Source organism: Melitaea cinxia, chromosome 12, assembly GCF_905220565.1.
Source record: "Melitaea cinxia chromosome 12, ilMelCinx1.1, whole genome shotgun sequence".
In the NCBI taxonomy this organism is placed as follows: domain Eukaryota; kingdom Metazoa; phylum Arthropoda; class Insecta; order Lepidoptera; family Nymphalidae; genus Melitaea; species Melitaea cinxia.
The window spans coordinates 11,122,360-11,137,268 of NC_059405.1; the positions used below are offsets into that span (position 1 = coordinate 11,122,360).

Genomic DNA, 14,909 nt, shown 5'->3' on the forward strand with positions numbered 1-14,909 from the left:
AGCAATCTTACGTAGATCGTCGATCCAGCGGACCGTAGGGCACACTTCGTTGGTCAACCTAAGTTCTCCACTCCAGGACACATTTGCCCCAGCGGTGATCGGTCCTGTGACACACGTGACCAACCCACTGCCACTTCAACTTGCTTATTCTACAGGGTGTGTTGATTACTTTCGTTCTCTTGCCTAGTCTCTTTTCTGATCCTATCTTTGAGAGAGAGCATAGGCTGACCTAGTCCCTTCGTCAGTGTTCACGTCTCGGCACTGTGTGTCAAAATAGGCAAGAGGCACTTCGAAGACTAGTTCGAAGTGAAGACTCGACGAAGACTGCCAAACGCCGCCCAGCCTGACCGAATTCTTTTAATTGCTTCATTTTCAAAGCCCGTTTCGGCCTAGTTTAATAGTATGGCCTAGGTAAACATAATCCTGAACAACTTCGAGAATGGTACCATCGACCGATACCGGTCTCGGTTTGACTTAGTTGTTAAACATAACTTTCGTTTGTTCGTCGTGTATTAGGTACTACGCAATAAAACAACAGCACTCATCATGTTGAACGGCGCCCGACTTTTGTTATGAAACCTTATATTCCATATCATGATCAGTCGCAGTCTACTTAGGATAACATTTTGCGCCACATCGCCTTATAGTTTTGTGTAACATTTCATTTGCAAGTTAATTGAACACTAACTTTCCGCTCGCGACTTACACTATTTTAGCTGTTCCGTCCCGTTTAGATATACATAAATAGCTTGTATCACAATGATAAAGCAGCATTGTACCTACCGATGAAAGAATACATTATCTGTCCAGTATTTTTGAGTTTATTAATCAGAAGAAATGAAATCTTTCGTCTCAGTTATAGGTATAGAAGGTATACAGTATAGTGAATACACGTCTTAACAAAAATTATAAAGAAAATATGACACATGTAAACTCTATTTCTCTATGACAAATTTATAATTTTCCTTCAAAAATGATGTATTTATACGAGTAAAAAAAGTAACAATATTTTGCGTAAGAACGAAATTTTGCACGGTCGTGGATATCCGTGTGGCTATTTACGCAGTATTTGTTACTATAATGTTGATATATACTAATAAATATAGATACAATATATTTAAAAGTGTTATCAAATAGTATTTTTATAGTTTTTATAATATCCAGTTTTTTAAATAACCCATCATTTTCTCTTAATGCTTCTTCTTTTCAGGTAAAAATAATTTTTTATAATTACCGTGAACTTTAAATAAAATTAAACGATCCATATAATTATATGTATAGTTATGTATTGTTTTTCGCTATTAAATTTATAAATATAGAAATATAAAAAATTTAAATATAAAATAAACAGTTATAAACATATAATACAACTAAAAATAGAATTAATGTAAGGTTGAGGGGATCGTAAGTTCTTCTTGTACTTAGGTTGATTACATTGAAGTGAAAAGCTCGAATTTTATCTTCATTTGAAGAAATAAATAGTTATCTATTCTTATATAATAATGTGGGCTATTACTGTAATGTTATATTTTATCTCATGTGTCTTATCAAATCAATGTGTCTGTATCACAATCAAATGATTTAAGATGAAAGTAGGTAGGTTTAATCCGATTGTTTGATAGATTATATTTATGAATATGCACCCTGAATATTTTTTACTTCCAAACAACATAGTTCGGGATAATATTTAAATGTGTATTTGATAGCAACTCATTCTCAAGTGGTCGAGTTTTATAATTTTTTAATAATTAAAGCTCTCGTATACAGTAATTTGTCCAAATAACTTGAAATCAATAATCTACAGAAACCTTCAAACGACTCTCCTTAAGTTGTTAATAGAGATAATTTAATAATAGGCGCCATTTTATGTCAATATATTTAGACGACAAATAATACTTAGACTCATTTTAATTTTTCAGCATCCTCTAGTAAAAATAAAGTCTTTACAATCATCTGGAGCACTCGTTAAACTTGGTCAATTAAGACATCATGTAAGTTAATTTCATTTTTATCCGACTGCAAAAAAGAGGTTCTCAATTTGACTGTTTATTATGTTCGCATAACGCATTCAGCATGTAACATACCTGCGTATGCCTCTTTCCCATATAGAAGAAGGATTGGAACTTAATCCACCATGCTGCTCTACTGCGGTTTAGTGGATATGTTCCCTACTATGAGTAACGATCGCTATCAGGTATTTATGACAACAACCAGGACCAACGGCTTAACGTACTCCCGGGGGCACGGTGGGGAGACCCACAAGGACAGACATCCAAACTGGAAAGAAATATTTATACTCGTACATATCAAATATCAATCCCGAGCGGGAATCGATGCCATATATACATACAGTCGGTGTTTTAGGCGACTACTAGCACTACAAACTCGAGTGGTTCTTGTTTATTATGTGTGTTACCTTAACTTATTAATGGGTGTACCGATTTTGATGCATTTTTTTAAAAAGTTAGCCTGGTGTTTTTTTCTACATTTTCTTTTAAACGCAGGTTTTCATATGTAAATTGTATGATCACAAGAAATTACTTTACCGTGCTTTTTGTGCTGGAAGCATTATTTCTACGGAGACGGTTCTTACGTCCGCGCATTGCTTTTTAACTAATAGAAAAAGGTTAGTTGAGTTAGTTAGTGACTCTATAGACAATTCACACATTATATAGTTAAAAATACATACGTAACTATTGAGTTATTAATATTAAGAGAATAGCTTTGTAAGTTTTTTTTGGGATTCTTATACAATAGTATAATTTCTTATTTCAGAAGAAAACATAATTTTAAACGCGTAAATATAGTAGCAGGTGGTTTAAATACTATTATGAAACAATCGCAATCAGATGATATACAACAATGGCGGACCATTAAACATCTGTACACTCAAAGATTTTATAGGTTTCCAGCTTATAATCTAGCAATTGTGGTAATTTTTTTTATGTCACTAGGTCACTAGGTATGTAATATATATGTATGTATGTAATTATATATACGAGTTAAATTTGAATAATATACAGCTTATTTTATGTATTTCTAGACTAACGTGTTCCAAAAAAAAATTTCCTCAGTTTAATATTTTTTTTTATGTTAAAATTATAGAAAGTTAATAAACAATGGACTTTTAATGAATTTGTGAATAAAATTCCCTATGCCCAGTGGAACCAAGATTTTGATGGGGTTTGCGTCGGTACAACTGTTAAAACCATCAAAGTAAGTCTTTTTTTGCTGTGGTTAAGTTAACTTTGCAATATTTAAATCGTTTTTTTTTTCTAATGTAGAGTTGGTCGAAAAACAAACATCTCTTCGCTGTCAATTTCCGTTTAATCACCAGAAGTTCCTGTGAGCGAACTTTACTCCGAAGCTGTTTATTATATTACTGTACAGAATATGATGTAAAGAAATTATCTTCTACGGTAAGTGTTCTATACATATAACTGTTATAAGAGAATGGCTTGTGAACTATTTTAATAGATAAAGAATACGGTATTGTAATGGTCTTGCGATTTATCTTCGCATAAGAAAATGTATATAAGAATTGTTTAATACAATACATTAAATTAACAATTACTCAGCTCTCAGTACCATTGTTTTCATACTATCACACTCACTAGGCTCGAACTAAACTGTAATGGTGATTCAAAAGTGCCTTTGAGGCCAACTTGATTAAGTAACTTTTGACTTTGATTTTTACTGTCTTGCATATACCCATGTGGGTTACTCAATGGATACAGTGTTACCAATATTGATGTCGTCTGTAATTCGTTCTATATTTATTGAGGAAAGGCAAAGTTTATGTCAAAGCTCAAATTTTTTTACACCTTTTTTAGATAATAAATAAAATCACTCTATAAGTTTTCTTCTTTTCGTTTGGTTAAGTAATTTCAATTAATGGTTGTAGTAATAGAATGCATTTTGTTAAAAGGAAATAGAAGGTGGTGGCTTAATTTGTTTCGATACCGGAGATCCGTCTGAAGACGAGGCACAAGGGGTTCTGGTGGGAGTAACTTCCCTTATCAATGTTGGTCTGCCGACATTGCATAATAGAGTTGGCATATATCACAAATGGATCACCGACAATAGCCCAGAACATACCCAAAACCTATATATTCAACAACTTTTTTTAATAATAGTTATTTTTTATTTGAAGTAAATAAAACGAAATGAAAATAGCAAAAATTGTATATATTGTAGTTAAAATTAATATCGTATGTTGTTCGATGTTACTACTCTTGTTCCTCTGTATGTACTTGTAATAAGATGAGACTCGTGTAAAGAAGCTTCCAACATGATACCGATGTCCGCTGACGACACCGACGAGAACGCCCTTGCCTGGCTGCTCGTTAGGGTCACCTGTGTTCATACAAATTAATGGTCCTCCCGAATCACCCTAAAATTAAATCATCATTCATCATCATCATCATCATTTCAGCCTAATACAGTCCACTGCTGGACTAAATGAAATCATAAAATTTCGCTAAATATACAGTAAAGAAAAAAAATAATATTCCTATTTTCAATATCAGTAAAGTGAGGTGCATTACTTCAGCCTATCACAGTCCACTGCTGGATATAGGCCTTCACAAGTTCGCGCCAAAAATGGCGTGAACCCATGTGTTTTGCCCATAGTCACCAACCTGGGCAGGCGGGTTGGTGACCGCAGGGCTGGCTTTGTCGCACCGAAAACGCCTGTGTATTTCAAAGCCAGCTGTTGGATGGTTATCCCGCCATCGGTTGGTTTTTTAAGTTCCGAGGTGGTAGTAGAACTGTTTTGTTGTGAACTGTCTGTCACGGGAAGACAAGGACAGCTATATTCTTACTACCGTAACCACACAGCAATAAAATTAAATATTGTATAGCAATATAGAGATAATAGAGTTTTTTTTGTGATAAAGTTTTATCTATTTAGTCTAATGAAAAGACGAGGGTAAACTTAGAACTTTGAAGATATTGCTAAATACACCAGTATTTGAATAACGAAGGAAGGAAGATGAAGGAATAATGATATTGAACGAGGGATTATTTTACTTTTATTAATAGGAATGATTGATTACAACAACAATACGATACCTACGCTGTCTTAATATTTAATTATTTACCTTTCCAACATCAGTGACTTTGCTTGAAGTGCATACAAATTTTCGCATATTTCTTCGATGCATACGATTGCATTTAGACATGGGGATTAGAGTCAAATGAGCCAAGAGAAGCTTGTCAGATGAGTGCTGTAATTAGGTTGATCTTTCATGTTAATAGCTCAGTCTCCATAATTACTATTTTACCGGAATAAAAAGATGCCTTAAATTTTCAACATTACCTTTTGTGAAATTCTCCCGAAACCGGATACTAGACATTTTCCGTTGTAATCTATTAAGCGTCGCGCTATTGGTACATAGTTCACGTAATTGTTGTACACAAATGGTTTATAAGTAAACTGAAAGACAGATAATAAATATTAAAAAAAATATTAAATGATTTCAAATCGAATGAAACTATTGAAATTTTGGACATTTATTTTGTACGTCATTGCTGTATTTTTGAATTAAATTTTTTTACTATTGCAAAGCGTGAAATTTGTGATAAAAATGTTTGTTGCGGACTTCGTTGAGAAATTTTAATTTATTTGCAACCCAGAAACAAATCAAACGTTTGCCGGACATCAAAAAAATCCGCAAAAAACCTTCGCAGTCACAAGTAACGTGATTGGTTATGGTTTATGTATGTTACCTTGAAATAGTAGCTTCAAATAAGTTATTGTAAAATAATTATTAGAAACATTTTCCACGTTTATTTTACCCATCAAAAATAAATAAATTTTAATGTAATAATTGTCTTTATATTAAATAAATTGTCTTTCTTTGTTTGATATTTATTTGAAACAAAAAAGATGTGGGTACCTATCTATGATATTTTGTTCGTACTTATGTATCTCATTTCTCATTAAAAACAAGTAAATATTTACAACAATTGCTATGTCGTCTTTCGGGAACTTATATGTCATGGGATAAACGACTTTTTTCATTTTTCTCCATTGACCGTCTGTATCGCTGTCAAATTCGCTATGGTATCCGCGATTCCTTAGATTTCCAGCAACTGCGTACTTATGAGATAGAGTTCTGGCGCCCCTAAAAGCGTTTAATGAAACAACAATTAGGTAAGTAGGAACTATAACAATAGCAGTGTATTAATAATATGAAGATAGACTTAGGTGTGTCTTGTCACTTAACATAAATAGTTATAAAGTGTTCAACCGTGCTACTTTGGCACAACTGAAAGCCATTAAACCAATCAATCAATCAATAAAGTAAATTGAATTAGCTTCTTCATTTTCCACTACTCAGCACTACATTCAAAAGCCTATTTTGATTTCATGATTTTCATAATTTCAATCATAATTAGAGTTATGTCAAGATTTGTTACGCGAAAATAAAAAAAAACATAAAAAAATCGATAAATTCGTGAAAAATAATATGGCTCGAAAAATATGGCCTGAAGTTCGGCGGGTCCGACTTGTTTATAATTTTTTTTTTGTTTTGAGTAGGTACTCTTAAAAACAGAGACAGTAAAAATGTATGCAATTACATCGCGTAGTTTATAAGAAAGTAATAACCACGTCTACAGGCGCAATCGACTAGCGATTTCATATCAGGTACCTACGTAGTTACAACAAACACTGTAACAAAATACATATGCATGACAATACGCCGAAACTTTACAAACCCCAAGAATACCTAATACAACTAGATAGAAAAGTGTCCTATACTTAAATTTAAAGATTAAAAATCTAAAACATAAGTTTTTTAATTTTTTATGAAATGACATACCCACATTCATATCATAAATTTTGATACCCACTGATTTCTATTTGTAATAGTGAATCATGTTTCAATCCGTGGTTTCAATCAATCAATTGTAAATTAAAGTTATATAATTCGTTTTTATATATCGATGTAATAACTATATATTTTGTCAGTTACATAAGAATAGCATATATGATTACTAGAGCGTAGTCGTAACCGTTTAACCGAATCTACCACATTATTTACTTTTAGACGTCTTCAGAACGAAATATAATGAGCGTAACGAAATTGTAACATAAGATAATAATTTTAAAAATAAATAACACTATCATTACTGCAATGGTACTGGTAAGTAGAAGTTTATTGAGTCATACCCTCCATTTCCACAAAGCCGTTGACAAAAGTTAGGATTGTCTGTGAAGCAGTGCGCTGCCGACAGTATCTTTGTTGGTCCAATGATGGTACCTCCACAGAATGTCACGTAAATCCGAGATCGTCTAAGGAGTGCTTTAAACGCTATCTGAAATTAATATTTTTTGATATAGGTAATTAAAAAAACTTAAAACATTGTGAGCAGTTTAAATTCAAATTTGATTGACTTAACTAAGTGTAAATCGAAGCTCTACATTGTAGAGTTTTTAACTAAACGTTTACGAATCATACGATTCATATGATGAATAAGATTAAATAGGATTAGTGTTACGAAGTAATTTCAAACGTATCCCGTTTTAAATATAAATTAAAGCATCGAAAGTTGGTATTATAGAATGTATGAAAGCTTTATAACCTGATAGGGCACATCTCCGAGCTGGCCCGGCCACCCGTTGACAACACGAGGAACGTAGTCGTCGTAATAATCTGATACGTTCGTCGCTTTTACAACACGGAGACAAAATATATCTATAAAAAGAAATATACTATAGTAAATACTGATAGCAAATATAAAATTTTCAGATAAAAATGACATTTAAATATTTTGACAAACATCAGTGTGATAGAGCTTATGACTTGAAGATGTCTTTAAAGAGTATTAAATTAATACATAAATGTTTTTTGTCAGACGTAAATTATAATGTTTTTTTCATATTTTTTTTAAATACACATTCATAAAGAAAGAAATATATACGCTTCAGTCTGTAATATCCTACTGCTCAGCTTAAGCCTCTTTCCCCATGTAGGAGAAGGATCAGAGCGAAGAAATATATGCTAGAATTAAATAATAATAATCTAATATATAAAATTCTCGTGTCGCGGTGTTTGTAGTTAAACTCCTCCAAAACAGCTAGACCGATTCTCATGAAATTTTGTGTGCATACTGGGTAGGTCTGAGAATCGAACAACATCTATTTTTCATCCATCTTAGTTATAGGGAGGGGGGGATAAGGGGGTTAATAACATATATGGCAAAACAACGTTTGCGGGGTCAGCTAGTAGAATAATAAATATTTTTATTTCCATTAATCATTACATACATTATAAATATTGTTAAAACGTATATGGTTAGTCAGCAATATAACATCCAAAAATTTATTACGAAGTATCTAAAACTAATATCAACAATAACATTATATTTATCGTATCGCCAATAAAGGAACGGTACTGCACTGTAGGTACTGAAACTATCCGTCACAGAATCACAGTTCTGGAACTTTGGTGACTTTTTCACCTATCAACGAGAAGGTTTTGAACGTATAACTTACGAGCATATGTATGATCTTTGGATGTAAACATAATCCACAGAGCGACTCATCTGTGACTTGAAATTGTATCGTCCTCAAAATAATTTTCATAGCCATATGTTTAGTGTAAAAATAATAATTCAATACTCTTTAGATGTTATTTATTGTTGATTGCACAAAATAATAAATGAGAAAGAAATAAAAAGTAAATTTATTGTTTCTATAAAGTCGGGTTTTTGACAGCATCTTTCGCTCATCAATCAATATTTTGATAATTTAACGTTATCAAATATCAGTTTTCTAATTCTTTTTAATGTTTTATTTATGCAATGCTTCTTAGGCGTAATTATGCTGTTTATTGCTTTACCATATACACTGTCCAATGTAAATGATAAATTAATTCGCTACGACGCTGGTTCATCTCAAGATGTATTAAATTTTAGTGTATGAAATTATTTACTATTTATTTTATTTTACTATGCATAATAAATATTATACGTGCATTCTTAAGTATATAATAAATATATTTATAACATCATATTTTAGGAAATCTTAAAAGAAAATGAGAACTATGAGAGATTTGTTGACATTTGCTCTTTTAGGATTCTCGGTGGTTCTGCTGCTAAGACTACTGACACACCATATCAAGTTAGTACATAACGTTTTCGTATAAATTCATTATTTTCGCAACGAAAACTTGATTTACTCAACTGTAACAGGTTGCTTTAAGGAGAAAATTCCTCGCAGGATATTTGTGGTCAGCTTTTTGTGGAGGTTCCTTAATTACAATGAAATATGTGGTTACAGCAGCACATTGTCTTGTGAACGAGTAAGCCGTTTTAAATAAATAAGAAAAAATCCTTATACCTATCCTTTATATACAATACAATGTTCCTATTACTATGGTATGTTCATAATTTTATACAAAATATTATTTATAGTTTGATTTTAGTTACGGAAAGTTGAAAAATTTCAATAATATTATATTAGCAGCTGGAACAACGAAGACAACGATGACGGTATTATCGTTATACGAAGAACATTGGAGAAGGATAAAATACTTCTATAAACATAAGTTTTATAATTCAAAAATTTTAGAACATGATTTTGGAATTATAGAGGTAAGTTTATTATTATTTGTTAATAAAAAAAGTTTGGTTTGTTATATATATGTATATGACCAAACGTTTGTCGTAAATATTTCCTTTATGTGATGATAAGCAAATAAAAAAACATTTCAGGTAAATTATAACTTTATAGTCTCGAGCAAAATCAAACCAATTCGCTTACATTTTTTGAATCGTGATGATGGAGTTAAAGTTGGGCAGCAATGTCTTGTTTCGGGATATGGGTTTAAAGAAAACGTATGTCAATTTTATAATATACCTAATTACTCGTTTAAAGTTTGTCTAGTCATAAATGCTTGCAAACTAAAAAAAACAACTTCAATTACGTTGACCAGTAATACAACCTAGGAACTCTATGAACAGTAGTCATGTAAATAGGCATGTAATTATAAAAGAGAAATTATAGATAACTCAAAAAATATTTGTTACATCGCTATCTAACTGAAATGGGACTACACGAAAAGCACCAATTTAAAGTTAAAACCAGTTAAAAGTTTAATTCAGCCTAATACATACTGCTGGACATAGGCCTCCACAAGTTCGCACCAAAAATGGTGTGAACTCATGTGTTTTGCCCATAGTCACCACGCTGGGCAGGCTGGGTTGGTGACCGCAGGGCTGGCTTTGTCGCACCGAAGACACTGTTGCCCGTCTTCGGCCTGTGTATTTCAAAGCCAGCGGATAGGTGGATGAAAAAATAGTCAAGTAAATACGCATTATTAAAGATAACTTAAAAAGTTCATATCAGAACTTGATTATACTTAAATAGGACCACATGACAGGCACTCCCTTTCAATATAAAAAGAGTCATTAAAATCTATCGATCGAAAATATATCGATCTACCCAGTAAAAATTATGAGTTAATAAAAAATACAGTCGGATTGAGAACCTACTCTATTTTTAAAGCCGGTTAATAAAAATGCCCTTTTAAAGTTATTAATAGTCATTTTAAATTATTTCATTGCAGTGAAAGAAAAACCTAATAATAAGAATCTGTTATAATTTATAAAAAATTTGTTTGCATTTTTTTTTCTGTTATTTTTCTACCTAGCAAATTCCCATTAAAGAATTAGCATTAGGGTTTAGTGGCGTACCTATTTAGCTCACAAAACAAACTTAGCAAATGTTAATTTTGGATGTTTCAGAATAAATCTTCACATTCTTTGCAAAAGGTTTGCGTTCCATTATTAGATTTAACTGTTTGTGAATTATTCTATGGCGATGACTATTTGCATCCATCTAGTCTGTGCGCTGGGGCCATAGGGAAGGATAGTTGTCAGGTTGTCTTTAATATTACATATTAAAATTATTATTACTATTTATTCTCAGTAAGCTATGTACTAAAGTTGCTTGTAAAAGAGATAGTGCTTTTACGGTCTATCTCATAGTAACCGTGTTCTTTACGTCGGGATATTATAATGGCATATGGCAAGTAAATCAATAAATGATACAAAGAGATAGGTACCACAAAAGCTAAACTTTAAGTTAAATGAAGAATGCAGTCAAAACAGTCGAAACGAACAAGAAGGTAGAATGACAGACAGCCGCGTTTTAATTTCAAAACAGCAACAATGACTTTTTGATCATTATCAAGTATTATTTGTTATCTATTTTATTTTTCATTTTTATGTAACTAGCTCGGCAAACAAGCGCACGACTCATCTGATGGTAAGCGATGACCGTATCTTATAGACGTCTGCAACACCAGAAGCATTGCAAGCGCGTTGTTGATCGCGTCTGCGCGTTTCCTATCCCTAGTTCTCCACAGAAGCTCTGGTCACCTGAGCCACCAACAGGATCAAAACACTCCTTGAAAACAGTGTTATAAAGCTGTGATCTTCTGTAAGGTCGAGATACCCCGTCGAGTTGATCCATATTTTGAGCAGGCTGCTGTGCCGTATCTCAATTAAAAGAAACAACGAACAACGACTAATAACATCAATCAACTCTTGAAAAGTGTTCATCATATTAATTTGATTGATCATTATTTTTATTATTAGTTAATATTATTTTTAGGGTGATTCTGGTGGTCCGCTCGTTTGCAGAGGCGTTCTCGTTGGGATTGTAGCTTGGGGTGGAATATGCGGAAAGCATCCAGGTGTTTACACAAGGATTTCGACGTACACCTCTGATATAAATCTACCACTCGAAATAAACGCCTCTGAAACACAAGTAAAGCATTTTGTTCCATGGATAAACCCATTTTGTATTTGTGTATTTTCTTTTTTCATAATAAATCTTAACTGATTTCTTGATAAATCTTATGTGATCCAATTCGAAAACTTCCAATAAAATGTATTTAAAATCTACTAAGAAAAGAATTTCGATTGTGATATTTATAAATAAATCTTTTGCTTATTTATATAAAGTTATTTTTAGCTGTTACAATTTGTAAAATAAAGGCTTATGGTTTTTGATTCTTACATAAAAATTAAAATTAAAATGGCTTACCTGAAAAGTACCGCTCCCTTCTTTTGGCGCGTCATTTTTATTATTGTTTTTAATTTTTGCAATAGCAACACCATCTAGTAATATTTCTATAAACTAATACCGAGTTCTGGTAAAAAATTGTTATAAGAAGTAAGCAAATAGTATAACAGGTGGCGCTACTAGTGAGAATTAAGAGTTGTTCTAGTGACATGAAAATTTTATTAGGTAGCGTTAGTTAACAAATTCTTAAATTATAAATATTAAGCATTTTTAGTTGCATCTCATGGATTTTGTATTTACGTATATTGTTTTTGGTAAATATACTTAAAGCCACAATGTGTCTAAATACTGTGAAGACTGTGATTGTGATATTATTAGTGTATGTTTTTTGGATAAATTTAATATGTTGTAATCAGTGAAATAATAATAAGCTACTTAACTGTTACAATTCTTTAGTATACTATTTAATTTAAGTATAAACAGTGCCATCTATGAATACGTTTATTAACTAAGTAGTATTGACTTCCGGAAAAACTTATAATCATACCTAATAGGTATTTAAACAGATTGCGCTATTATACAAAAGGTATGTTCTCATTTCATTTCATGATAGATGGCGTTATTAAAAAAAATTCTAGATGTTGGCGCATTAATTTAAATTCTAGGCGTTGGTATTCTATTTTGATACCTACTCGTACAATTTTGTTTAACTCCACGCGGATGAAGTCGCAGGCACAGTTAGTCACAAATAAAACTCATTCATTTCTCTACTTTTATTTTAGACATTTCTTATTTTATAACTCTACGAACTGAACAGTAACAATTTTGTTTAACTCCACGCGGATGAAGTCGCAGGCAAAGTTAGTCATAAATAAAACTCATTCATTCCTTTTGTTACGATTTTTATTTCCAAAATGTCATTGCTTATTATGGATAAAATAGGAGCGAAACATCTCATCCACTAAAATATCGTTGTACAATGTGTTCCCTGTAAAAATGCTCGTAAAACTGTGCATTGAACATCCCCGAAACTTATATAGCAAATACATTAAGCAATATTCGCCACAAACTGAAGTCCACTCACTCTGAATCATATCAACATTCCAGTTCCATCTTTTACAATTCCGTTTTAAAAACTCTAGACGATATCGTGTAGGTGATCGTCCGTATGAATCAAAATATTGACCGATGCCATTCGTATCGATATGTAAAGCTATCCAATGTGAGCCTGGTTTATCATCTGTATCTAAATTGCATATTATATACGTTGGTACGTGGGTATACATGGGCAGTCTATTAGCAGCATAAACATTATTTTCTAGGCTGGGGTGAATCTTTTTCAGATGTTGTTGTACATCTAGTGTATCCATGATATTATATATTTTACTAGCAATACCCGTGAAAATAATTCGCAATAAATAAAAGCAAATTAAACCGCCATATATATAATTTTAATAATAAATTAATTTACAAAAACAAAACCAATAATAAATTATTTAGTTGTGGATACCGGTAGAGCACGGAATTATCTATAAAATGATAGTTATAGAATTTATGTGGAGTAATAGTGAGATTTTTTTCTTAGCGTATTAATTATATATGATGATGTAATTGCAAGAGCGCATTCAAGTAAATAATAATACTAAATTTAAGTTTCCTTTTTTTAAGAAATTGAAAATGTTATATACATTGTTGACACAATTACACACACCTTAAGAAATGTATGATTGAAAATCGACTTGGAAAATGAAAAAATTTATTTCAAAAAATAAAAAAACGAGTGTGCTTTAGACTACACGACCGAAGTAAAACTTACGAAACGTAACTTTCTCTCTTTCTATCTGCACTGATTTATATCTGCTTCTTAACTTCCGTTCGCCTCACCCGATTACACTTTTCGTAACGCTCTCGTCACGCATTCACCAGCAAGTCAAGCGTGCGTAAAGAAGTTTTACTTCAAAAAGTCTTTTCTTTGAAAAATAGATAACACAAAATAGTTTAACATGTCTAACTAATTTCCTTTGTTAAGTGTAACTTAACGTTAGTTTTAAGGCGATCTCAGACGGTTTGCATTAAACATCAGCTGTTACGTCTGTTCGTCGGTCCCTGAGAGCGGTCGCGAAGGCGAACGCCGGAACTCACTTCATAAATTATAACTTCCTCTAGTTTAGAGTACGATAGATGACGCGGATCACATTAGTCGAATTTATTATTTACGTAATAATTATTAAGATATAAATGTAAATAGTAGTCTTTGCTAGTAAACGAAAAAAATCGACTTCAATTACATCGACAAGTAATAGTAAGTAAATAAAAAAAAATTAACAAATGCGCTAGACGCCACTACGATTTTCGAAGATTTCCCTCGATTTCTCTGGGATGCCATCATCAGATCATGGTTTTCTTATCATGGTACCACCCTTGGGATATCTCCTTTCCAACAAAAAAAAAAGAATTATCAAAATCGGTTCATAAACGACGAAGTTATTCCCGAACATACAAAAAAAATATGATATACTTATATGCGGTCGAATTGAGTAACCTCCTCGTTTTTTGAAGTAGGTTAAAAACCATTTAACTCACCCGCGAGCTGCAAGGATAGGAACGATATTTAAATATTTACAATAAAAAAGAAGAAAACGATACAAAATAAAGAGATATAAACATAATTGAAAAAAAAGGACAAAAAAAATCATAAATTTTAAAAATAAAATCTAAATCTCGAAAGTAATAAAAAAATTCAAATTAACTACTACAGGGATAAATTTGTATTATTCTCAATAACAAACTTGTCATATAAGCCGTTATCATTGTTCAAAAATAGTCAATTACATGTAGGTAGTCACATAAAAATATATGTATACGACCA

The 14,909-nt window shown here is 32.0% G+C and overlaps 1 protein-coding gene and 1 long non-coding RNA gene across 2 annotated transcripts; one reads left to right on the forward strand and one right to left on the reverse strand.

Annotated features, from left to right (window-relative positions):
• Positions 1–3,921: 3,921 nt before the first annotated feature.
• On the reverse strand, positions 3,922–8,534 carry LOC123658245 (venom peptide isomerase heavy chain-like). The gene is made up of 8 exons (XM_045593685.1): positions 8,504–8,534; positions 7,591–7,703; positions 7,178–7,323; positions 5,966–6,128; positions 5,321–5,437; positions 5,103–5,228; positions 4,179–4,393; positions 3,922–4,030 (listed from the first exon to the last, which is right to left on the reverse strand). Exons 1-8 carry the CDS (start codon positions 8,532–8,534, stop codon positions 3,922–3,924), a joined length of 1,020 nt encoding a protein of 339 aa, XP_045449641.1.
• Positions 8,535–9,763: 1,229 nt separating this feature from the next.
• On the forward strand, positions 9,764–11,869 carry LOC123658158. Its single transcript, XR_006743843.1, has 2 exons — positions 9,764–9,846; positions 11,627–11,869. It is a non-coding gene; the product is annotated as an uncharacterized LOC123658158 (long non-coding RNA).
• Positions 11,870–14,909: the final 3,040 nt, after the last annotated feature.